Source organism: Lepidochelys kempii, chromosome 27, assembly GCF_965140285.1.
Source record: "Lepidochelys kempii isolate rLepKem1 chromosome 27, rLepKem1.hap1, whole genome shotgun sequence".
In the NCBI taxonomy this organism is placed as follows: domain Eukaryota; kingdom Metazoa; phylum Chordata; order Testudines; family Cheloniidae; genus Lepidochelys; species Lepidochelys kempii.
This window is the reverse complement of record NC_136406.1, coordinates 15301455-15327284: the sequence shown is the minus strand read 5'-3', so window position 1 is coordinate 15327284 and position 25830 is coordinate 15301455. Positions and strand designations below refer to the sequence as shown.

The window sequence follows — 25830 nt, the reverse complement described above, 5'->3', positions numbered from 1 at the left end:
ATAATAAATTAGGCTTTGAAAAAAACAGATTATTGAAGTGTTAAGACGTGTAGTAATTTGTTTTTATTCCCAGGATTGATGGTTTCAGATAAAATAGGCTTCTGAAGAGGATCTCTTATCACATGAAAATGGAAAGCTAATTCACATTTCACAGTTTATTATTACACTGAAAATGTAACTGGAGAACACATTAATAATCAGAGAATTAGCTATTTTTTCTTTTATTATTAATTGTGCTTATTCCCAATGGAGAGTATTTGAGGAGTTTACATAGTCAGAAGGAAATACTAGCCCTTTTACATTCCTGATGGAAAAAAACAGGGATAGTGCTCATTTGGGGGGGAACAAAAAAACTGAAAGAAAGCCACAGGAATGGCATATATATATCAGTGGACAGGTATTCACTCAGTGCCATGAGATACATGAACGGTGGATTTTGCATTTGGATTTCTTATTTAGTGTAATGGTGGGTAATATCACATGATGCCAGATGATTCCTTTTTGAGAACACTTCAAGAGATGCTTAAGATCTCAAGTTATTCCAAAAAGGTTATAGAACAGGATGTACTCCATAATTTGCCTAAAGATCAGCCTGTTTTAGATAACACATAAGTGACTTTTGTCTCTGGATACATTCACCCACTTTTGGTCAAAATGTTATTTTCTTAGACTCTGCTGTCAAAAATTCAGAAGACATGCAGAACTGGAGAACTGTACTGTACATTTTTGTGAAAGTTAGAGTAGGTCTTCAAATTATGCACTATATGTTATAGTATATAAAACACAGCTTTCTGTATTTCTGAGATCTACATTGCAGATATCACAGAATTTTTTTCTTTTGAAGTATTGATTAAAAAAATCAAACATATTGTTTAACATTTATATTGCGGTTGCACCTAAATATCTCCAACAGGTTGAGTCCTATTGTGCTAGGCATTGTACAAACTTGTAGTGAATGACAGTCTCTGCCTTTTTAGAGGTGGATATTTTTATCTTCTTGGGATGAGGCCCATCAGGAGCTAAGAATGTATGTCATGTAGCTAAAACCAACATTTTATTTGTCCATTCAACTATGAAAAGATTAGAGCTGAAACCAGAGTATGGAAAAATCAAAACAATACATGTGGAACAAGTACAGTAAATACTGCATGTGAATGATGCCCACCAGATCGGCAAATGGTTGCCCAAAAAGTCGGAGAGTAAAACAGAAGGAAATGAACATTAATGGAACAAAACTACTTAGCCTTTCTATTTAGTTGATGATCAACATATCAAGTGGTTATTTGATATCGGTAGTAAATGGGATTGAAGACAAATGTTAGCTTTCCCTGGTGGTTGTTCTTCAGAAGATGTCTTGTCTGAAAGTCTTTGACCTAAGGGATCTCTTTTTTCATTACATAAGGTACCTGGTGAAATGTATGGGCAAGAAAACCAGTGGAAAATATGTACTAACTACTTATGCTAAATAATCTGTTCGACTTTGCATTTTGCTGTGATGCTGGGAGTTCCTTTCCCAGACCTGAAGAGGAGCTCTGTGTAGCTCAAAAACTGTCTCTCTCACCAACGGAAGCTGGTTCAATAAAAAATGTTACCTTACCCACCTTGTCTCTTAGTGGAAAAAACTGTCATACAAAATGAAGTACCTTCAAGGCAACCTTTAGGGCATTTATTGTGAAGCATTTAAAAGTATAACATTATTTTATAGAAATTAGCATGGACAACCAACCCCCCCCCCAATTACTTTCCTTCTAATTTGGGCCCCAATTCAGGAAAACACTTAGACACTCAAGCATATGCTTAAGTTCTTTCTTGAACTACACATTCAAACATTAACTTTGGAAGACTTTATTTCGCAACATGCAACTCTATTCAGAAATCAAAAAGAGTCAGAAGTGACCAGGAAGAGGTCAAAATGCTAAGTTATTCCCACAATCCAGATATTACTGAATTATCAGACTTCATATAAATCTGGACATGGCATTCAGTTATTAGATTTCAGAGCTGTGACATCCCATAGCCGTTAAATGAAAAACAAATGATTTAAGAGAGGGAGAGATATTAGCTCTTTATGTTTAGGAATTACATTATGACATCTTTGTCTTTATGAATATCTCTGCTTTAGATCGCATATAGAGATCTCATGGTGACTTAGAAGGGATGAAGAGACATGAATAAATTAAGGCTGTCAAGCGATTAAAAAAAATTAAACACGATTAATCGTGCAATTAAAAAAATTAACCACACTGTTAAACAATAATAGAATACCATTTATTTAAATGTTTTTGGATGGTTTCTACATTTTAAAATATAGTGATTTCAATGAAAACACAGACTACAAAGTGTATAGTGCTCCTTTATATATATTTTTGATTACAAGTATTTGCACTGTAAAAAACAAAAAAACCCAAGAAATAGTATTTTTCAATTCGCCTAATACAAGTACTATAGTGCAATCTCTTTGTCATGAAAGTTGAACTTACAAATATAGAATTATGTAAAAAAACAAACTGCATTCAAAAATAAAACAATGTACAATTTTAGAGCTTGTAAGTGCACTCAGTCCTACTTCTCGTTCAGCTAGTCGCTCAGGCGGACAAGTTTATTTACATTTGCAGGAGATAATGCTGCCCGCTTCCTGTTTACAATGTCACTTGAAAGAGAGAACAAGCATTCTCATGGCACTGTTGTAGCTGGCATCGCAAGATATTTATGTGCCAGATGCGCTAAAGATTCATATGTCCCTTCATGCTTCAACCACCATTCCCGGGGACATGCGTCCATGCTGATGACGGATTCTGCTCAATAACAACCCAGAGTAGTGTGGACTGACGCATTTTCATTCAGATGCCACCAGCAGAAGGTTGATTTTTATTTTTAGTGGTTTGGATTCTGTAGTTTCCGCATCAGAGTGTTGCTCTTTTAAGACTTCTGAAAGCATTTGTGAAAAGTTTTGTGAAATCTGCAGTGAAAGTGTTCTTAAAATGAACAAAAAGAAAAGTACTTGTGGCACCTTAGAGACTAACAAATTTATTTGAGCATAAGCTTTCTTGAGCTACAGCTCACTTCATCGGATGCTACTTTAAAACCTGAAAATGAACAACATCAGAGACTGCTATAACATGAAATATATGGCAGAATGCAGATAGAGCAGGGGATATACAATTCTCCCCCAAGGAGTTAGGTCACAAATGTAGTTACCATATTATTTTTTTAACAAGTATCATCAGCATGGAAGCATGTCCTCTGGAATGGTGGCTGAAGCATGCACGGGCATAAGAATGTTTAGCATATTTGACACTTAAATACCTTGCAATGCCAGTTACAAACGTGCCATGAAAATGCCTGTTCTCACTTTCTGGTGACATTGTAAATAAAAAGAGGGCAGCATTATCTCATGTAAATGTAAACAAATGTGTTTGTCTTAGCGATTGGCTGAACAAGAAGTAGGACAGAGTAGACTTGTAGGCTCTGAAGTCTTACATTGTTTTGTTTTTGAGTGTGGTTATGTAACAAAAAAATCTACATTTGTAAGTTGCACTTTCAGGACAAAGAGATTGCACTACAGTACTTGTATGAGGTGAATTGAAAAATACTATTCCTTTTGTTTATCGTTCTTACAGTGGAAATATTTGTAATAAAAATAATATACACTTTGGTTTCAATTACAACACAGACTACAATATATATGAAAATATAGAAAAACATCCAAAAATTTAATAAATTTCAATTGGTATTCTATTGTTTAACAGAGCGATTAAAACACTGATTAATTTTTTTAATCGCGATTAATTTTGAGTTAATCGCGTGAGTTAACTGCGATTAATCAACAGCCCTAGAATAAATATTATGGTCTAGCTCAGGGGTGGCCAACCTGTGGCTCCGGAGCCACATGTGGCTCTTCAGAAGTTACTATGCGGCTCCTTGTACAGGTATCGACTCTGGGGCTGGAGCTACAGGCGCCAACTTTCCAGTGTGCCGGGGGGTGCTCACTGCTCAACCCCTGGCTCTGCCACAGGGCCTGCCCCCATTCCACCCCTTCCTGCCCCTGAGCCTGCAGAGCCCTCGCTCCTCCCCCCCTGCTCATTACTGTTTAACCATAGTGGGAGCGACACAGATAAAATATTTGAGAAATGAAAGCTAAACACAAGCATTTAAGAGACCAAAATAGATCCAAAATTTTTAGCAACTTTATCAGGCAGGTACAAAACTTTTTTTTTTTTTAACTTACTTTTACTAAGCTGAGCAGGTCAGTAAGGTCACACTCGCCCAGAATTTTTAGGATAACCTTATGCAGTGCCAGGCATCTTTACTTTTTAGTTACCAAAGCTTTACATTTTGATGTTGAAGAGACCACAAAAATGTTCCATAAACAGTGGTGGTAAAGATAGATAATTATGGGGTAAATGTCAGTAGTGGTTAACACCTCACTGCCACAGTATGTGCATTTCTGTTATGTAACTGTCAGGAATGAGTTTTATGTGCTCTGGGTCTCTTGTTTGATTATGTAAAGACAATTCAAGATTTTTTTGACATGTAAAGGAACAAAAATAGTGAAGGAAAGAGGAAATAAAGGAACAGGGAGCTACGGCACCATTAAAAAGGTGAATATTAATATCAGCCACATTTGTAAGTTGTCATGACAGTACAGGCATCTAGAAAGTGCAGTACATTGATCTACACAGGCCAGGATTTAAAAAAATCAATGACTGCTTAAGCTACTAAGTCATTTTCAGAGGTGCTGAGAACCTGTAGCTCCCACTGATTTCAAAGAGACCTATTGGGTGCTCAGCACTTTAGAAAATCACACCACATATATATGTTCCTAAATACAGACTTAGGAGCCTATCTTTAGTCTCCAGTTTTTTAAAATCTCTGCCCCAGTATCCCTATGAGAAATCAGAAACAAAGTTAGTTTTGCACCCCTATTTAAACAAATTTGATGTAACAAAATTAATAGGAGCTTTTTTCCTTTTTGTTAATAAGGGAATCTAGGAGCATCTAGTACTCTGCTCCACAGAAATCCCTCCCATGCATAGCTACTACCATCAAGCTGCATTCAGAATGAGGTCTTAAATGGAAAACATAGATGATTTGATTCGGTAACACTGAGAAACTGTAAAAGGAAGAATGCTGTTTGCTTGTTTTGGACACCTAACACTAGTCGAGCTATAGAAAAAGAATGGGTATAAATTAATTATATTGTACAAGTTCCACTTGATAAAAATAATTGTTTGATAGCTCTTTCTTTAGATTATTAATGTCAATTTTGCTGTTTAGGTTTATTCATAATAAATTATACTCTTCTAGCTTTGTTAGAGCAGAGATCATTTAAAAAATATTATTAGCAATTTACAGTGCTGCTAGTATTTACTTTGTCTGTGTCCTTTCCAGATACACAGTCAGGTATGGATCTAAGTAATTCTCAGGAACAGTCAGTGGCTACAGGTACTGTACCCTTAAGCTTTCTCTCACCCTCCTCTTTAAAATCTTAGTTAATTTTAAATGGAATAAAAATGGAAGAATTGCACAATGTACTAGAACTAGATGATACATTACAAAACTTAAGATGGACATTAGAGGACAGAAAATTAAACTCTTGAGTTGAAGTAAATGCATAAGAGGGCAATAGAATTTTAGAAAATAGTGTGATAGACGAGAAATTAAAAGAATGTGATTCAGAATTATCATTGCTCATGGACAAAAGAAAAGGTTTTAGAAATTAAGCTGGAGGTTTTGGTATCTGGTTAAGTGATAGTTGGGCCTTTTTCTGCCTGGGAGGCAATTTGGAATTGTGGGATAAGCACATTAATTGCTGTTTCTGCCAAAGTGATCACCAGTGATATAGTTAACAATTTTCCTATTTAAGGGGGTGATTTTTCCAAAAGCACGGATACAAATCCATTGGGTTCAATGAGATTACTCGCGTGGTTAAAGTTAAGCATGTGTTCAAGCACTTTACTAGATAAGGGCCAGAGTTTTCAGCATCTTGCAGGATTGAGCCCCATATGAGCAAAGTACATCTTGTGAGCATTTTCTATGCTTTATTTAAAGTTCTTGTTTATTTATCTGCTAATTCATAAAATTAACTAATTTGCAATGGGTTTCCTAGTCATTAGGACACATTAGCAAGGTCCTACGGCATATTAAATATAATTACTTATACTTCAGTTTATATCTGTTTTAACCTGACTCAGAACAGTTCCAGAATATTTAAGTCTGAAAAATAGATTAACACTCCTTTTAGATGTATATTCTATAGCATTGGTGATAGTTGCTGTTTTAGAAGGGTGTATGGTTTTGGGGATCTGTTCCCAATTCTATCCGTGACTCAGTGAATGATCATAATCATTGAGCTATGTTGCTCATCCGTAAAATGGTGACTGACATGAGTGTTGTGAAAATTATTTTAAAGTTTGCAAAGTGCCTTGAGATAATCACATGGAAGATGCTATTGAAGGGTTACTTATCATTTAACATTTTCTTTTCTTCAGAAGGACAGGAAGTTTTGAAAGACTGTAATGTGAACAAATTCCAGGAGATGGAAAACATGGATAGTAGGGAAGATATGAAAGAGCACAGTCAACCTCATGAAGAAACAGGAGGTAAACAGGGGTTGCATGATGAAAACAATAGTTAAAGATCTTCTTCTTCCTTTGATTGTGTTATGTTCGTGCCTAGAAGTTTTAATTAGGATCATGCTCCCGTGTGCTACGTGATATACAAACAGAGAAATATGAGTTTGAGGTCTGAACATTTTAACAGATTCCCAGGTGATATGGAGATTGGAGGAAGTACTACTATTTCCCATCAAACAATCTCCATGTGCAGATTGTACGTAGGTCATTTATACAGGACCCATGAAATGTTCACTCTCAGATAAATGCTGTACATTTCAATCTTGGGTTTATGAATGAGTTTATAGATTAACTTTATTTATTATTTAGCAAGCTCTAATAGTGTGCTCAATGCTGTACAAAAGCTCAAGGAAAAATGGTCCCTGCCCCAAAGAACTTATAATGTATTACTTACACAGACATAACAGATCATACACGTATAGTAAGTAATAATATATCAGATTCCAAAACTGTAGAAGAAGGGAGTGTTATGTAACTCTGGGTGCAATTTTGTTGGAAGCCGTGACAGACTTTCAGATAATGAGAGGCAGTTTGGGTAATGCACCTCATGCAGAATCATTCACTCGAAGTTTTCTTGTTGAAAATCATACACTGAAATGTTTTGAAACAAGTAGTTTGTTTCAGATAAAACAATATAAATGCTAGCAAGGCACTGTGCATCAATATCACTTCACCACTTTTATTAACTCAGAATATTTTCACAGCTTTCAGCTTCATTTTCTAAAGGAAGGGTAGATTATTCTGTACTCCTGGAACAAGAGTGCACTATGGAATCTTAAACTGCTGCACACAGTAATCTTTTCCCTGTAACTGCTCAGTGAGGAAAAAGCTGAGCAACTCTAGGTTTTTATTGAACATGAATTCAAACAATTTCTATATATCTCTCAAGGAAGATACAAATATTACACCCATGTGTACCTATTTTTAATTGAAAAGATATCCTATGTACATTTATATGTCTATTTAACTCTTTCTATCTAGAAACTGGTATGGCTTCTTCTCTGTAGTATCAAAGCACCTAATAGGCAAAAAAGATAAAAGATGCAGTCCTTAGATTCTTGGAAATCTTTCATGGTGTGGCCTTTAGGATTGCAACATTTGAGATAGGGGGCCTTGAAAAAGGTCTCTGTATCTAGATGGTCATAAAGTGAAATCACAGCATTAATAAACATTCCAGCTACTCTGAGTAGAGCATGTTCATTTATGCCAGTTCTCAACCACAGACAGTGAAAAATACTGCTTGGCAGAGGATGTGGTAATATATACTGAGGAAAAGCCATGTGGTGTTTTAGCAGTTTCATATTGCCTCTCAAATACACCATGTCCATGAAAATACACTAGTATCAAGACAAATTATGTCTGTGGCTTCAGGTGGCAGTTTTCTGAATCAGGATTTACTTAAATCATGACATTTAAAATTTTTTTCTCTGAATTGGTCACCTAAGTCAGGGATTCTCAAACTTCATTGCACCGCGACCGCCTTCTAACAACAAAAATTACTACATGACCCCAGGAGGGGTGAGCGAAGCCTGAGCCCACTCAAGCTCTGCTGCCCTACGTGTGCCAAAGCTGAAGACCAAGGGCTTCAGCCCCAGGCAGGGGGTCTATAACCTGAGCCCCGCCGCCTAGGGCTAAAGCCCTGAGGCTTGGGCTTCGGATCTGGACCCCAGCAAGTCTAAGCCAGTCCTGGTGACCCCATCAAAAAGAGGTCGAGACCCACTTTGGGGTCCCGACCCACAGTTTGAGAACCGCTGATCTAAATGGCTAAAGTTAGATGTTATCTGCTTTTGCCATAACTTGGAAGTAACAGTTTTACTTTGGTCTAAAATGAACTTTCACATTTAGAACCTTTCAGTAATTAAAAATAAAACTGCTTTAACAAAATACAAAACGATATATAAAGTAAATTTAGTGTTAACTGGTGAATGAGGCAAGTCCTCTAGTTCTCCACAAACTAGGTACAGCACAGGCAGCAGGAGTAGAAAGTGCTTCCATGCCACATCCTGCAAAAGTGTTCAGTTCTGCCAAAGAATGGGCTACTTAGGCTTTGGCCGCACTTGAAAGTTATATTTGTATAACTACGTCAGTCAGGGTGTGAAAAAATCCTGACCAATGTAGTTATCTTGACATAACCTCCAGTGTAGATGCAGCTATATCAATGGAAGAGTGCTTCCATTAATGTAGCTAACGTTGTTTGGGGAGGTGGTGTTGCTACACTGGCAGAAAAACCACTTCTGTTAATGTATGCTGCGTTTACACTATGGGGTTATGCCAGCATAACATATGCAGACATAGTTGTGCCGGTATCATCTCCATAGTGTAGACATATCCTTAGAGACTGAGGACCAGATTTTCAAAGGTATTTAGTCACTTAAAGATGCATATAGATGCCTAATGGGATTTTCCAAAAGTGTGTAAGCAAGTTAGTTGCCTAACTTCCTTTGAAATCAATAGGATTTAAATAACAAAACTGCTTAGGTGCTTTAGAAGATCCCACTGGGCACCCCTTTGCATCTTTAGTCACATACATATCTTTGAAAATCTGGCCTGAACCTAAAACGTATCACCTGCCCAATATCCTGGCATCAATCAGGACATTAGTAGTTACTTGACTGCCCCCTACTTTTAGCTCCTTCATGACATTTTTCCAGGCACTTCACCTACCTGCAATAGTATGAAAGAAAAGCTATATCCAAATATATTTTATGTGCAGAGAAGAGAACATTTATGTTGACCCTGCTCTTGTACATATTATTTTATATGGCAGCTGACCTGCTGCAACCCTCTTTTGTGCAATAACTTTTATTCTTGAAAACAAAGGTTCTGTGAATTTTACATGTCAAAGATACTGTTATTAATAACAATACATCATCAATTCACTCTTCAATAAACTACCTTGCCATTATAACATTCATCCTTCATGAAACAACCCAGAGTATAAACCCACTACAACACCACAATAATCCACTCCTCTATGAAGATGTTCAATGTACAAATAAAGAGATTTTGAGGAAATAGGAGAAGGATGTTAATACATAAAAAGACATACCACAGCATCACAACATAAAATTACATTTACTACTTAAGAACATAACAATGGCTACAATGGGTCAGACCAATTGTCCATCTAGCTCAGTGTCTTGTCTTCTACCAGTGGCCAGTGCAAGATGCTTCAGAGGGAATGAACAGAACAGGATAATTATCGAGTGATAGGGAATATATCGTCCAGTTGCTAGCGGTCAGAGGCTTAAGGACACCCACAGCGTGGGGTTGCATCCCTGACTATCTTGAGTAATAGACATTGATTAACCTATTCTCTATGAATTTACCTAGTTCTTTTGAACCAGTTATACTTTGGACCTTCACAACATCCCCTGGCAACAAGTTCCACAGGTTGACTATATGTTGTGTGAAGAAGTACTTCTTTATGTTTGTTTTAAACCTGCTGCCTGGTAATTTCATTGAGTAACTCCTGGTTCTTGTGTTATGGGACCTCTGGTTCTTGTGTTTTGTGTTTGCTTCACATACAGTTCTGCACCATCAGTCTGATAGTCTATGCACAGAGTAGTTCTAATTTGTGCAGCATGCTGAGTGCAGGCTATGCTAACAGGCTCAAGAACAGTTGCTTGTGTGACTGTATGTGCATGAACTTATACCAATCCAGCTGCCTTCGCATTCCATTGTTAATTAAAAACTTCACGTTTGCTTTCACATATGCTATACAAAATGTATTGGGTATGATAATTCGAACATTAGTCACTGAACAGTCATTGCAGGTCAACAACCATCTTCATTTTACTTCCAGTTACCTGGATGCACATTCCATCACCATGCTGCACCTGCTGGATTTATTAGTGGATGTGCATCTTTTTGGGTTTGTTGTAACTATGAAAAGATTTATTAGCCGTGGCAAAAATGGGTATGCAGAGTCATCCAGAATCACAGTGGTAACATGTCAGTGTTGTTAGTAGGAATACAGTTCCCCTTTCTCTGCTCGTCACATGTCCACTGTTTTTGAAAATTCTGGCATTATGCTCTTTGTCGGGCCACCTTGTGTACACATTCATGAACATCCCTTGATGATCCACCAAAGCTTTCATCACCCCTGCAGCTTTGAAGATTAAAAATAAATGTTTAAATGTAAAGAGTTTTAAATGGATTCAGTTAGTGTGAATCAAATGCTATGCTTGCCCCAATCCCGTTGTGGGTGGAGAAGGTCCTAGAGTAGCAAAGCTGACAACGTCCACTCTTCTGGGTGGTGATGCCATGGAAGAGCTACATGGGGACCTCCACACCCCATGCAAACCACAGAACCCTGTTTCACAATGTCATGGAGCTTGACTTATAGCAGGATGTGGGAAGGAGGCTGGGGTTCTGGCATGTTCCAGGCCTAAGGAAGAGTTTAGTAGCAGAAAAGATGGTGCCACCATTGCGACTTTGGAAATGGAAGTGAGGAGTGCAGACTCAGGCTAAGCTGGGCTCTTTCCATCTTTTCATCATCACCAATCCTAAAACTTATACAGGTCAAACCAGGCTTTGATGACACCTGCGCAACCAGGGTTGTCCATATTCTGGCCCCTCATGTGGCCTTTTTACTCCGTTTGATCACGCACCCTGCAACACATTTTGTATTGTCCTGCAAGTCTCCACAACATACCCTCCATTGACTTCCCATCATCAAACTTGTCCCCAAAAGACCAGGGTGGACAGTTTTTTCACAGGGAAGTCCAAAATCTCTTCCACATTGAAGCAGTGCTCTCATCCCTGTGTTCTGGTGCTTCACTATCAAGCTTAGCTCACCAAAGGCCTACCGAGAAGCCTCCTTTCCTATCTTGATGTTATACAGCCATGGACGCTCATGCCAGGTTTTGAGAAGAACTCAGTTCCACCAGCCTGTGGTCATTGTCCATTCCCAAACGGTGTTCTCCAGCTGCTGAATGGCAGGCAGCCATCTATTTGGATGGCGATCAGGCATTTGATAGTTTAGTATTTTTTTTTTTCAATTAAAGATATCTCCAACAATAATAATTGTCTTTCATTACTGCTGTAAGCCAGCATTTTCCCTGTTATATGATTAAATCATCCATACCTGGTAACAATGATCATTTCTTAGAGCTTGTTCACTTATTAATCTTGCATTATCAGGGGAGGTGGTTTCCATATAGAGTAATGGAGACATAGTTTCAAGCTTTGTGCGAGGTGGGGACAACTGCAATCTGTATATTGTCCAACTCTGGACTGGTTTGGTAGAAGTTTTGGGCTAATTTTTTGACATTACAGAAAATAATGGCAATAAATGAATTATGATATAATGTCAAAATATCTCATCAAAGCTAATATTCTTGTTGCATTTCTGTATCCCTCTTCATTGTTCTCAGTGGAAAACAAGAAGCAGCATCCCAGGAACATTGCAAATCAGTTGTAAGAAAATCTGCAGTTGTAGCTAGCAATTTCGAATTTGTACAGTCCCTTGGCCAAACAAACACACACTGGGTGATATGATGCTCCCTCTGCCTGCATGCCGCATGCTCAAAACCTGCCATAGAAAGGTTACACATGGTGAGTGAAATTCAGCCTTTCACACACACAGCCCAAGGAAATGAGCTTGACCTTAGTATGATCACTGAATATAGTGCAAGCAGTTAGACAGAGAACTGTAGTAGCAGGTTAATAAAAAGCTTGGTGAAGAACAAAAAGAACCCTTGCTGCCCCAAGGGAATTGAAGTTGTATGCTGTGGTGCACATGGTGTATGCCTGCCTGCAACTATGAAAAAAAGTGTTCCAATGGTGCTTCCTGTAACTAGTCAGAAAAGAGACAAGCAACGAGGCAGATATTGGGGGAAGGATTTAGACTTCCCTTTCCTTTTCATATCCCCCACCCTGGTGGCCTTGAGTGGCGCACATGCTTAAGTGAAGAGTCCTTAATTTAAAAATTAAATTAAAAATATTTGTTTCCATGGGAGACACAGGTCAAGCACAAGTACTATAATTAAAGTCTCAATTCCATCATTGGTTGAGGCAGACTACTTTTTCAGTGTTATGAATGTTAGCTAGCTTTCATGGTTGTGAAATAAAAAGAAATAGAAGCCACATTTGTGGTTTATGGATGCTAATTGCTGCTGCATTTAGGTGTGTGAAAGGGGGCGGTTAAAAGGCTGGAGTGAGACAGGAGAGGCTGACAAACCCTCGCTTAGGCGCTCACTGAGGTTCCAGTGGTGCTGTTTAGCACACGCACTTATCTGCTTGAAAAGGAAGTGCCGTTTTTTATCAGAATATTACATCTCCCAAGCCTAGATCGAGCCCTGCCGCTCATGGGACTCAGGGGTTATCTCACAACATCAGCAGTACTTTGCTGCAGAAGTTCACTTAACAGGGGATTTCTGTAAGTGTTAAAACCAGGCAAGGAGTCTGTACTGGTTAACTGTGTCAAGTCTGTGAGCTTTGATAGCTATGTCTGAACTGAAAGTCACATCTCCCTAATGTTATCAACAAAAGATTTACTCTACTTTGTTTTAACTCTGCAGTACTGTACTGTCAACAAAAAGCAATACTGCCAAACATTTTTAATGACATCAACAAAAATTAGTCAGTTTCATTACAATTTGTTTATGAATGACATACAGTTGCAGATTGTGTTGTACTGGGCACTTATAACAGGGAATTAGGGGTATGTAATTAGGAATTAGAGGTATGAAAACTCAGTAATCTTGATTGCCTTAGCCAGAAATGTGCAGTCATTTCCTTAGTCTGTTTAATCCATTATCCTTACCTAGGAAAAAAAGACTAAATTTCTTTTGAGGTATGTGACTATCTGTATCATATCTGGTCAGAGAAGGCAAGGCCAAGGAGGAAAAAGGTACATACTATTATTCAATAGATTTTTAGTTCTCAAGGTCTGTACTCCCTTTCCTCTGTTCACACTGTATGTAACCCATAGATCCATACAATACAACTGTGAAATTAAAACTGGGACAATTTTATTCTTTTTGTACTGAAATGAAATCTAGACCGGGGACCTATTTTTTCCCATGCGGTACACAACATATGAGAGGTGAAGATGAGAGAATGGCCCTGGAAATCAGATCACACGTCACATTAGACAAGAATCAGTTTACAGAAACATGGGCTAGTAGAGGATATCAATTAAGATAACTCACACTTTATCCCCAGACCTATTTATGTGGCAAAAAAGGATGAGTTTAATAATGTTTGAGTCACTGGAAGGATGCTGGAATGCAGAAATTAACCCAGAGGCGGTCAAAGCTAGATTAAAGTGCAAAAGTAATTAATGGATTATATTATCGCAACAAAGTAACTCTGGAGGGGAAGCTTTTTGTGATCTAAAAATCTAGTTTCAAAACCTGGATTATCTAGAATTATACATTCAAATCCTGGTTTGGTTGACTCACCTTTCATTCTTCCAAAATAGATAATTTGAGTTTCATGCGGTTTAATCTGTTTGGGTCTTTTGGGCAGTACCTTAAAAACCAAGGTCCTGTCTTCTCTGCATGTTCATTAAATTTCCACTGGTACTTTTCATAAGAGTAGGAATTTGCCTTGCTTTTTTGGGCCAAAATTTTCCCTTCCTTATGCACTATGGTGTACTGGCTGCTAAACTCCACACAGGAGTGATTCCTCAATCCTGTATATTGTGCATAATTTTGAAAACATTTTGGAATCAAATTTGCTATATAAATGTCAGTTAGTATTATCAGGTGCTATTGGAATAAAGGACATTTGAAAATCTATTTGAGAGTGATTAGCAAGATTGTACTTTAAACAGTTCAGGTTTTGAAATGCATTTTAAAAACCAGATGACCAAAGAAAGTCAAGCCTGACTGATCACATTAGTAATATGTCTCTTAATCTCATTCGATAGTGTTTAAAGGTTATACTATCAGAATTTAACATATAACCTCTTTCAGTCTGATTGTTATGTCCAGATGTTTTCTGATTCAACTGTCTTACAATCACAACCATTAAATCACACTTCAGTATCTGGCTTTCTGGACTTTAGGAATTGTAGTTTTACAAGTTGTGTTCTCTGACTCATGTTATCTAAATAGTAACAGAAAAACTCAGAGTTTAATCTTCTTTTTTTATTTTAAAAAAAAAAGTTCAGAAAATCAATGCCAGAAGATCTTGTAAATTAAGCAACATTGGCAGAGACAGGATTTGAATGGGAGAACTCAAGATAAAATTCAGGCACTGCAGGTGATGAAGTAGGAAGTGGTGTTCTCTCTGAATCAATACTAAACTCTCATCCCCAAATAATGCCTGGTGTTCTAGTCACATTCCATCCAGGATGATTACAGTCCGCTTCCCTAAATTCCCACTGCAGCTTTAGTTGGATATAATATATGGTTGCTATCTTTCAGTCCAGAGTTGATAGCACTTAGCTTTGGACAATGTAATTCCTATATAGATAGATCAATCAGTAACATTTTGTAAAGTGGTTTGGGATCTTTCTGAATGAAAGCACGATAAAGTGAAAGACCATTATTATAGGGCAGACAATTGATAATACACAAAAGCTAACAGACATTTAAAATATTTGGGCATAGGATCCTTCATGAAATTATAGGTCTCCACAGGGGAAAAAAAACAGAATGTTAGAAGCTGAGGGTTAGGGTTAACTCTGAATTTCCTGTTTCAGAGTAACAGCCGTGTTAGTCTGTATTCGCAAAAAGAAAAGGAGTACTTGTGGCACCTTAGAGACTAACCAATTTATTGAGTTTCCAGCATAATTCTTATGATTTATTTTGTGGTAATTTAATTATATTTTAAGATACATCAGGTTCTATTTTGATTTTTGGAGGACAGTTATTAAAAGGGGAATTGTTATAGATAGAAGTTAAATGTACAAATGCTTGGAAGAGTATTCCTGATTTTTCTATTTGAAGTGCTGTACTTCAGTCTGATTTGCTTCTATTTTTATCTGAAGTCTGAATAAAAATAAAGAGACTAATTAGCATAAAACATGCATTCCACAGAGAGGAATTATAAAAGTTTCTCTTCTATTTTTAGAAGTGAAATTTCTACCAGGTGCACACTACATTGGCTCATTTAGATATCACCCTTGAAATGTGCTGTATACAGTGTATAACTTAAACGGGTGTTTATTTCTTTATCACTAAAATGTAGACGGTGAATTATAGAACTAAGATTAAAGACACTAGTTGCAACAGGCAAAAATAATCTGACGGTAATAAAGGACAGTAGGGCCAGATACTCACTGAAGTCCAATGAAGCTTTGCTGAAATACACCAGATGAGGATCTGACCCATAGATTAAATAATTATTTTGATAAGACAAAATCTCAGGCACACTGGCTCAATGCTTGGAACACCTATGGAACGTGAAGCAAAGTTGGCTTTGTGCTGCTCCACCCAATCCCTGGTGCAATGTAGTGTAGCCCCAGCCTGCTGGTAAACCCATTGTCTTGTAATGGGGCTAGAAGACCTACTGGGATTGCCAGAGTACAGTGAGTTCCAGCCATGTCTATTCCATCCCTAGGGCAGAAGGGGACATGGCTGGAGTCAACTGCTGGGGAATCATGAATTTTGAAATTAAATGGACAATCAGGTGGAGAAATACAGAAAGGTTGTTCCAGACCATGTCAGAGCTGCAATGGAGGAGGGGTGGCTCAGAGGACTGGTATTAGGCAGTGGAATCTTTTACTTCTACTTGCCCGTTAATCCAGTCCAGATTAGTAGAGCTCATCTGATGGTTGTTCAGGGGACTATGAAATGACTTGAGAATATCCATTTCAGTGCCTAGCTGACAAATGATCTTCTCACAGAAAACATCATCACAGTCATCATTAATTGGCTTTATCACCATTTTCAGCAGAGAAACCTCAAAGTCTGACTGGGCCAGGAGGACTTGAATTCCATTCTCATCCTTACAGTTGATACCTGCAGCCACATTGACATAATGGTGTGAAGGAAAGTTCCTCTGTATCTGTTTGTGTTGTCCCTGTCCTGTGGGTAAGGCCAGGCATAACTGTGTTGGTCAGAGATATGATGAGGTGTGATTTGTGACCAACTAGCTGTGTCATCAAAATCCCTTAGATGCAGTAATATCAGCAAAAGCATAGTTTTACTGGTAAAAGCTGCATCCACACTAGGAGTGCTTTACCAGTATATGTATTTTTTAAATGGACACCTTACCGTAAATGCTCAATTATTGAGGGACAATCTACACTCATTCCTATATTTGCTTTCTACAACCAACTCACTGTACAACTTTTCATGAGTGATGTACTCAAATACTTGGATGCTAATATTTAAACTGTATTGTTAAATTTTTTCACCTAAATCTGGGTTATTGCTGATTATGCACTATAGGTATCTTATGACTTTTAAACAAACATTGTATTTGTGGATAATCTATGCACTATACCCAGATGTACAGACACTCTTTTCTTAACCTGTGTATTATAGAATTTTTAACATTAACGTTAATAAAAATTTTATGTCTATACTGGCAAAGTGCTTGTAGTTTAGACCTGGCCTAAATTGCAAGCTGCCTGCCTGGCACCTTTCTCCAGTACTAAATATACTGAAAAATATTTTTGTAATCTTTATTGAAATTTTTAATGAACATGTAATTTAACACTTTTGTGAATCTTAAGAAAACATGGAAAGGAAAGAAAAGAAGTAATTTATCTAAGGTTTTGTAATTGGATGAACTGTGTGCATCTCCTCAAGTATTTGATTATGGATTTTTCTTCTTTGTTTATGCTTTCACTTGACAGGATTGAAAATGGTTGCCATGTTATGGAATTACAGTATGTACACATTGCGTTATGTTCATTGCGTAGTGATTGCTGAGTTTTTCATAGACATTCAGGATTGTGAATTCTCTTTAATATGTAAACTCTTATGACTTCTTCAGTTTTGTGGTATGCAACTGTGTTATTTTGTCAGCATAGGCTAGAAAATCTCACTTTCTGTGAGATGGCAAAGAGTGGTTTTAGTACCTCACAATTCTCTCTTGTACTCACAATTCTAGGAACAGTTTGTGGAGACATTTGCATACTGTATGTAACAATTCATCAGTTAATATCAGTCAGGTACAGGTAGTCACAAAACATTCTAATCCTTCTATATATATATATATATAGAGAGAGAGAGAGAGAGAGAGATTTGTTTTTGTTCTTTAGTGCTCCAAGCTTCTAAATCCTATGAACAGCTGTCAAAATCTGGTAAACTATCTAGATGCTTTCACAATTTGTTTAATTGGATAGTTAGGAAATGGCATACAAGAAAAGCTTTTTCTTTTCTTTTCTTTTTTTTTAAGTCTGGCTGAACATCTGTAGCATTAGGGGGCTCATTATCTCAGAATTGGCATAGCAAATCAGTAGCATCATTAAAACGCCACATTAAGATGATTAAGTTTCTTTTGTTATCCATTTGACTTTTTGCATGTGTCGAGGATTTCATTATTATGACCCCACTCCTCGTACAATACTTGAGCAACATCACCCTGTTGTGCTGTTGCCTTTAATGGCTTCTGATTCTTAATCTTTCTGTCTTCTGTAACTTCAGTAACAAACTTTGCTCAGTAACAGCACAAAACTCACATTCTTTTCCCTGTGTTTGATGTCAAGGAATTGGATTAAGCATGGCAATTGAAGGCTGTTCCCCTGAGAATTCCTCTTAGAGAGTATAGTCAAGACAACACACTTGTTTTTCTTAATTATTTGCTGTTGTTGACTGTGTATTATTATTCTTGAATTTACAGAGCATATATATGCAGAGTTTCTGTGGTGACTCAGTCTGATGTTGCCATCACAGCTTTATATTTTGGATCTTTTCCAGAACCCTTTGTTTTTACAGCGTTTCAGGTGAAACAAAAATATTACTCTGGAGTATGTCTTTCATCTCATAATCATCACCCCAGGAAATGAAACCATGTGCATCAGCCCTAATGTATCACACCACCACTTTGTTGTGTAAAATCTACCAGATCCTTTCTGCTGTGTGTATTGTCTTCCGGAAGGCCCCAAAAAGTAGTTACCCAGGCCAGGACAGATTAATTAATTCTTCTCTATTAACCTCTTCACTTTCCTGAACACGTAAGGGACAATAATTCTTATACACAAGAGGCAATAATTCTTATGGCAATAATTCTTTTTAACCAAGTGGTTCCTATATGTACTTCAATGAGCCCTTTAAGAATATCCTCGTCTTTCCTCACTTTAATTCTCCTCCACAATTCTGTGCATTCTCCTTTTGTCTGAGGAGGACTAGATTGGGTACTCTCCAGAACCTGTCAAAATCTCTCTTTATGCAACATGAAGCATTCCCACCCAACCATTAGTGTTATGATTCCAGAGGCCTCCCTATGCCTGCCAGCTTGCAAAGCAAAAAGGCCTAGACTAGAAACTGAATTTGTCTCCTGCATGGCAGTGCAGACCTCTACTACCACTTGATCAGTTATTGACTTACTTTTCCTAGGCCATTTCTTTTCTTTTCCTTGGGAAAATGGCATAAATATTGCCACTTGTTCCCTTCGCCTATCACAAGCACACTGAGGTACTTTGTTAGTACTACTTTCCCCTTAATTGTGGCCAACATCTTAAGGTAATATTTCTATACCAACATTCACTCAAAATGAAATAACTCTTCCCTAATAGGTTCTGCTTTCTGCTATCTTTTAGTTGTCAGTAGCTGCAGTTTTCCGTTGAGGTTCTTTTAACGCCTACGTGCAAACTGAAAAGCACTCAAGCTTTGGTGGGATATCACCGACAGCTGGAGTGGTAGTGATGATTTAGGGGGGAGGGCCTTGATCAGAACTCAGGTGCATCCTTCTCATCTATCATCAGAAAACAAAAACATTGCAAACAGTGTGCAATAAGGAAAAAGCAAAACACAGTTATTTTCCATGGTGGAACCATGAGATATAGCCTAAACTATATCAGTCTGCTTAATCTGTCCCAGTGGAAATCAGGGACAAAACACATGTATATTATTCACGAACATTGGTATATTTCTCTAAAGAGTAAAAAGATGTGAACCATGAACTTGTGGTGGGAAACATAAAGGATAAAACTATAGAGAAGTCTTCTACATCAGAGGTTAAGACCAACCTGTTCCCCTAAGCAGCTGCATTTAATACAGATGACAGGTAAAACATTAATTAGTAAGTGGAAATTTAAACATATTTCTGAAGGTATCAGCAAGGTGCAGCTGCAATGTGCACTTTCTTTTAACACATTGTGCAGGACCTGATGAATTATTTTGTAAGGATTGCCCTCTTTTATTAAAAAATAAATCTGTGTGGAAAAGAGTTTTGTTTAACATTCCCCCCAACAACTAGCAGTCAGTATTGTGCAAAGTTATACAGCTAGAGGCTACACTAACTTTTGCTTGAGCCCAGTCTGCTCTGGAGGATCCCCTATTTGGGGGCATGGGAATGGGCAGCAATAGTTTCAAGCAGGGAAACGCTGTCAGTGTTATTTGAGCATTCGTGAGCTACATACATACGAAAGCTTATGCTCAAATAAATTTGTTAGTCTCTAAGGTGCCACTAGTACTCCTTTTCTTTTTGCGGATACAGATTAACACGGCTGCTACTCTGAGGAGATGCACTGTCCAGGAGGTAGATAGGGAGGCAGGGTTACTCCTGAAACAGATAAGGAGAAATAAGGTACCTGTGTAGATTAACCTCTGGTGGACCATTACCCAAGACCAGTCTGGATCCTTGGGTGATCTGTGGGCTCTGAGTGCCAACCTCCCCACTCACAGAGAGGAAAGGGGAAAGAAACACACTTCCTTCTGACAGAATCATCTAAGGGAAAAACTGAGGGAGACCTCCTGGAATTTTCCTCACCACCAGGACCCTCACAGCCACTTGCTCCCCCCCTCATCCCCACACCTTTAAGCCAGAAGTAAGGCCACAGGCAGAAAATTGCACCCTAGTGAGAAAGGGTTATATTTTTAGACAAAAGCATACTTGGTGCCCATATAAATGCCTGAGCTCACTGCAAGTATTCAGGACAAAGGAGTATTTTTCTTCCATACTTCAGCTGAGAAGTTTGACTTCATGAAAGGGTTTATTGCTTGGTTTTTATTTTTTCACTTTTTTTTATGCTGTCACTTCATTTTCACTAGCACCAATTGTTTTTTCTCTGCATTTGATGTGGTTTCTTTATCAGATCCAGAGATAATGCAGTTTTGATAGTCCATGTTCTATACATTAGAGAAAGGGCAAGCACCTTGCTTAGCAGGAAGGCCATATTTAACTGTCTAACCCTCATTTCTGGAAAGGAGCAGGTGGCCAGGAGTGCAATACTTTCAAACAGGAAATTATATATTTTATCTCTAAGAGAATGGTCAGTCTCCTCATGTTTTTACTCCTGGAGCATTGTCTCCTGAGTGAGGGGTTATTATTTGCAAATGGCTAACTACTTGCACCATTGTCCCATCTTGCCAGTAGGGTCATTTTCTAACCAAAACCTAAGAGGTTGTCTTCATCATTAGCCACCCAGAAAAAATGGGAACTCAAAGGACCAGGAGCCTATCCAGGGACATTTAGGAGAAGGAGGCCAAGTATGCCCTACCAGTAGGGCAGGATGCTGATAATCAGGGCTACCTGAATTATTTGTCAGACACGTGCTATGTGACTGTGAGCAAATATCTTGGGGAGGAATTTGACCCCTGAGTTCTCTTTGCAATTTTAATGGAAATTAATGGATGCTTCTAAAAGCTTTTGAGATCCTTGGATAGAAGTTGCTGTTTGAAGTGATAATTAGTGAAAATCCTGATGAGGATTGTTGAGAAGAATTAAATTAAAAGGGGCTCTCCTCACACTACAACATAGGAACAGCAGAATTAAATACTGGATCACACCTGTGGTCCATCTAGTCAAGTGGCAAGCACCAAATGCTTCAGAGGAAGGGACAAGAATCCCCTGCATTCTTGGCCTCAATGACAGACACCCTGAGGCAATAATCTCTATAGTCTAATTATGTATTATGTGAACAAATATTTTCTTTTATATATTGTACAGTATATATAACATAATAACAATTTGATATATGGTGTATTATATATTTATATAACATAGAAGCAAAATATCCCCAAAATATAATTAATATGTATAATTTTTATAAAAATTATTTCTTTAAGATTATCACTATAAATGCAAGATCCATGAGGACTGATGTCTTAACTGTATTTCATTGTTTTTTGTGGATTTACGTCAAACATGCAGAGTTATTTTAAACATTTTTATATTAAATTAGCTGATGTGGATTTGTTTTAGAGAGACATTATAGCTTCTAACATAATTTTTCATTTTGTGCTTTATTGTTCACCTGCAGATGACTTGGTTAAAGTGAAGGGTGAATACAATGAAAGAGAAGAGAGTGCTTTGAATTCAGAGCCTATGGAAAATACAGAAGAATCTGAAATACCTTACAGCTATCCAAGAGAATATAATGAATACGAGAGCATTAAACTGGAGAGACACTCTGGTTCATATGACAACATCAGGCCAACTAGTGGAAAGATGAACTGCGATGTCTGTGGATTAGCCTGCATTAGCCTCAATGTCTTGATGGTTCACAAACGTAGCCACACTGGTAAATATCCCTATATTATCCTTAAAAGAGCTACATTTTGATACCATATGATTTGAGTGTGGTCTAGTGATTAAAAGGGTAGCAGGAATCACAGCTCTTTGTTCTGTTCCTGAACCTGCAAATATGACCTTGGGCAAGTCACTTAATCTTTCTGTGCCTCTCTTTACCCATCTGCCTAATGAGTACAATAATATTTACATATCTCATCAGGGTTGAATGTTTGTAAAAGCATGTTTGTGAAGTGTTTTGAGAATTTTGGATGAAAGGCACTAGCACTTCATCACATAAATACTTAGTCAAAAACCAGGAGTCAAGCTGTTTTGCTGGTTGCTGCATCTTGCTTGTATGTCATGCTTCTCTTTGTACCATACCTTAACACAAAGTCAACTATCATATTAGGTACAGACTGGGAAGAATTAAAAAAGTTTTTTTCCCCTGAAAATTCTCAACATATTAGAATCAACTTCCTCAAGAACATTTATTTCCAGTCCACAGAAAAACTATACATTTGGAATATTTCTCATAAACGGACACATTGTGCCAAATTCACAAGTAACTTCCACTGAGGTTAACAGGAGTGGTGTTTGTGTCCCAGGACAGAATTTGATCCAGTATCTCATTCTTTACTCCTCCAAAAAGGAAAGGGTGAGGGGCTGGAGGTGATATCCATATAAATATTAAATGTCCTTTTTTTTGTATGTCATTTTAAGGTGAACGGCCATTCCAGTGTAATCAGTGCGGAGCTTCCTTTACTCAGAAGGGTAACCTCCTCCGCCACATTAAACTACATACAGGGGAAAAACCTTTTAAATGTCATCTTTGTAGCTATGCCTGCCAAAGGAGAGATGCACTAACTGGTCATTTAAGGACACATTCTGGTAAGTGCCTACAGAGACACGTAGGTGTTGTAAATGTGTGTCACTAGGACATCAGTTGTGGAAAATAGAAAGGGCTAATCCACAAGGTTTAATCTGGCAGTTGGATTCTGGAGACCTAACAATTAGCAATGACCCCTAGTTCTATATATGGTATATTCCACCTTGGGGCTCAGTTCTGCTCTTTGCTGCATGGATGTGCTAGTGAGGGAAAAGGCTGTAGGAAGCCTTACTTTCAGGAGAGAGTACTATGAGAGAGACCCAGCTACTCCACTTGTTTGTACTGCATAACATCTAGGTATGGCCTCTCCATTAGGAGATGTGGCCATGCCATCAGACCCTCCGTTTTTATAGTTGCAGTGAACTATACTCCACTAGGGCTTTCTCTCATTCTTGTCTATTAGAGCTATCCTATCCTGTATCATCAGAATGGCCCCAGGAGAATACCCAGGGCTGGTGTCACTCAACTACCAAATAATATTTGCCCTTTTTAGTGCCTTTCATCTGAATATCTTAAAGAGTTTAACAAATGTTCATTAATTTTTTCAATATCCCGTTAGCATATTATATCCCTCTTACAGATTTGGAAATGGAGGCACAAAACTGGGGGTGACTTGTCCCAACACTGCAAGTCAATCAGAAACCTAGGAATAGAACCCATACATTCTAATTCCTAGTCCTGCTCTTTAACAATCAGATCACACTTACTCCTGTTTATTTTTATATGTCCTTACTGTATTACATAGAGGTTTAGAAAAATCTCTATTTTGAATGACAGATTCAAGGATTTTGAATGACAGATACTATCTATGTACTACCACATGCAGAAAAAAAGTTTAACCGTACAAAGAATCAAATAGACTAACACGGCTGCTACTCTGAAAGTTAAAAATGAGATTATCTTACATGGATAAACAAGATTCTGATTTGACTTTGGCCCAGATCAACAAAACTACATGTCCCCATCAGGACTCACATAAAAACATCATGTGTCAAACACATCTTAATCAACAATGCAGCAACCCTCTTTGGCACAGCTGCCAAACAATATGTGAACTAATAACCTTACAATCGGAAGCTGTTTGTGATTAAAGTTGTTCTGAGAAGCCTGTTAGTGACTAATTAAAAGATGTTAAAATCTTTAAATACATAAACAAAGGTCCTAACTATACTGGGTTTTTTTTGGGGGGGGGGGAGTTGTACTGGTATAGAGTGCAAACCCCCAATATATATGTGTTGTACTGATTTCAAGAAGGGGTTTGCACCTATGTGCCTTTAGAACTTGTCTACACATAGAGTGGCACTAGTTTAACTTAAGGGGCGTTTTAGACTAATTCAATTAAAGCAGTGTAAAGGCTGTATGGACACTTTTATTTCAGTTAAAACCAGGTTTATTTCAGTTTATTTTAAATTGATTAGGAACATGTTTAACCTACATTGAAATAAGCCACTCTGAAACTGAAATAAGAGCATCCACACAAGGGCTTCCACTGTTTTAACTAAACCTGTTTAAGTAAATCAGTACAAGATTGTGTGCAGACAGGGCCTCACCCCTATAAATTACCAGGTTAAGTAACAATGGTGCAAGTCCTGTTTCACACAAGTGTAGTGTCTCTACGTTAGGGGGTTATGCTAAGAGAAGCTAGTGCTTAGAGTGGGGTACTAGGAATCAGAGCTCCTAGGTTTTGTTCCTGATTCTGCAAATGTGGGGGCTAACTTATGAAACTCTGATCCTAAGAGCACTGCCTCCTACAATCTTAGGATATGAAATGCATTAAGGATAACTGAACAGTTCTGATTTCAGAGTAACAGCCGTGTTAGTCTAAGGATGAACAGAGGGAGACGATAATTTCTGATTAGATCTTTTGAAAGCAACATGCTAATTAAATGATGATAATTTACATTAGTGATGTTATCATGGTATCAACAGATATGTATCTATTGCATATTTATTTTATATTCTACCAGGAAAAATCAGCCATGCAAAGTGCTGTATTCATTTTGTTAAAACTGTGCCTAGTTACAAAATCTCAGGCATATTTTAGCAATTATTTATAAATTTACTAACATAAAATTACTGTCCTAGGGTGACAGGTTTCAGAGTAGCTAGCATGTTAGTCTGTATTCGCAAAAAGAAAAGGAGTACTTGTGGCACCTAGAGACTAACAAATTTATTTGAGCATAAGCTTTCGTGAGCTACAGCTCACTTCATCAGATGAATTTATATCCCATACACCACAAATTTGATTGATCTGCAGAGTTTGGGTGAGAACAGAATCTGGACCCTGACCTGTGAGCAGTCTGCAGGGTTCCAGTACAGCCCCTCTGCAGTCATGATATCATATTGGGATATATGAATCTGTGCAAATCCAGGTCCAGTGACCCCTTTGGTCTTCCCCTGTTGGCCCATTATTTTCCAGCCTATTTGACACAAATTTCAGCTGCATGCAGTGCAGAAGCTCTTTGACAGATATTCCATCACTGTAGTAGGGCACTGCTGGACTTAAGTAAGGAAGAGGGCCATGTATGGACCCTCCATACCAGGGTGAATTTCACCCTTAGTTAACCTTGATTTCATAGTAATAATAATAATAGTTATCAATTATATAGGAATTTAAGGCATTCCCCAAGTGTTAAATTGAGAGTTATCAGTAATTATGTGCTCATATGCCAGGAAGGCATCATCAGTTTCATGTGGTTATTTTATCCTGCCATCTTTTCTTTCTAG

General features: G+C 37.8%; 1 protein-coding gene across 1 annotated transcript in view; it reads left to right on the top strand.

The window, feature by feature from the left end:
* The window catches only part of IKZF3 (IKAROS family zinc finger 3), a 50521-nt gene that overhangs the window by 6000 nt on the left and 18691 nt on the right, over window positions 1-25830 (top strand). Inside the window, exons 2-5 of the mRNA XM_073325781.1 lie at window positions 5392-5445; window positions 6492-6602; window positions 21967-22227; window positions 22938-23105. Coding sequence (XP_073181882.1) covers window positions 5392-5445; window positions 6492-6602; window positions 21967-22227; window positions 22938-23105 — 594 coding nt within the window. The remainder of the gene's footprint in view (window positions 1-5391; window positions 5446-6491; window positions 6603-21966; window positions 22228-22937; window positions 23106-25830) is intronic.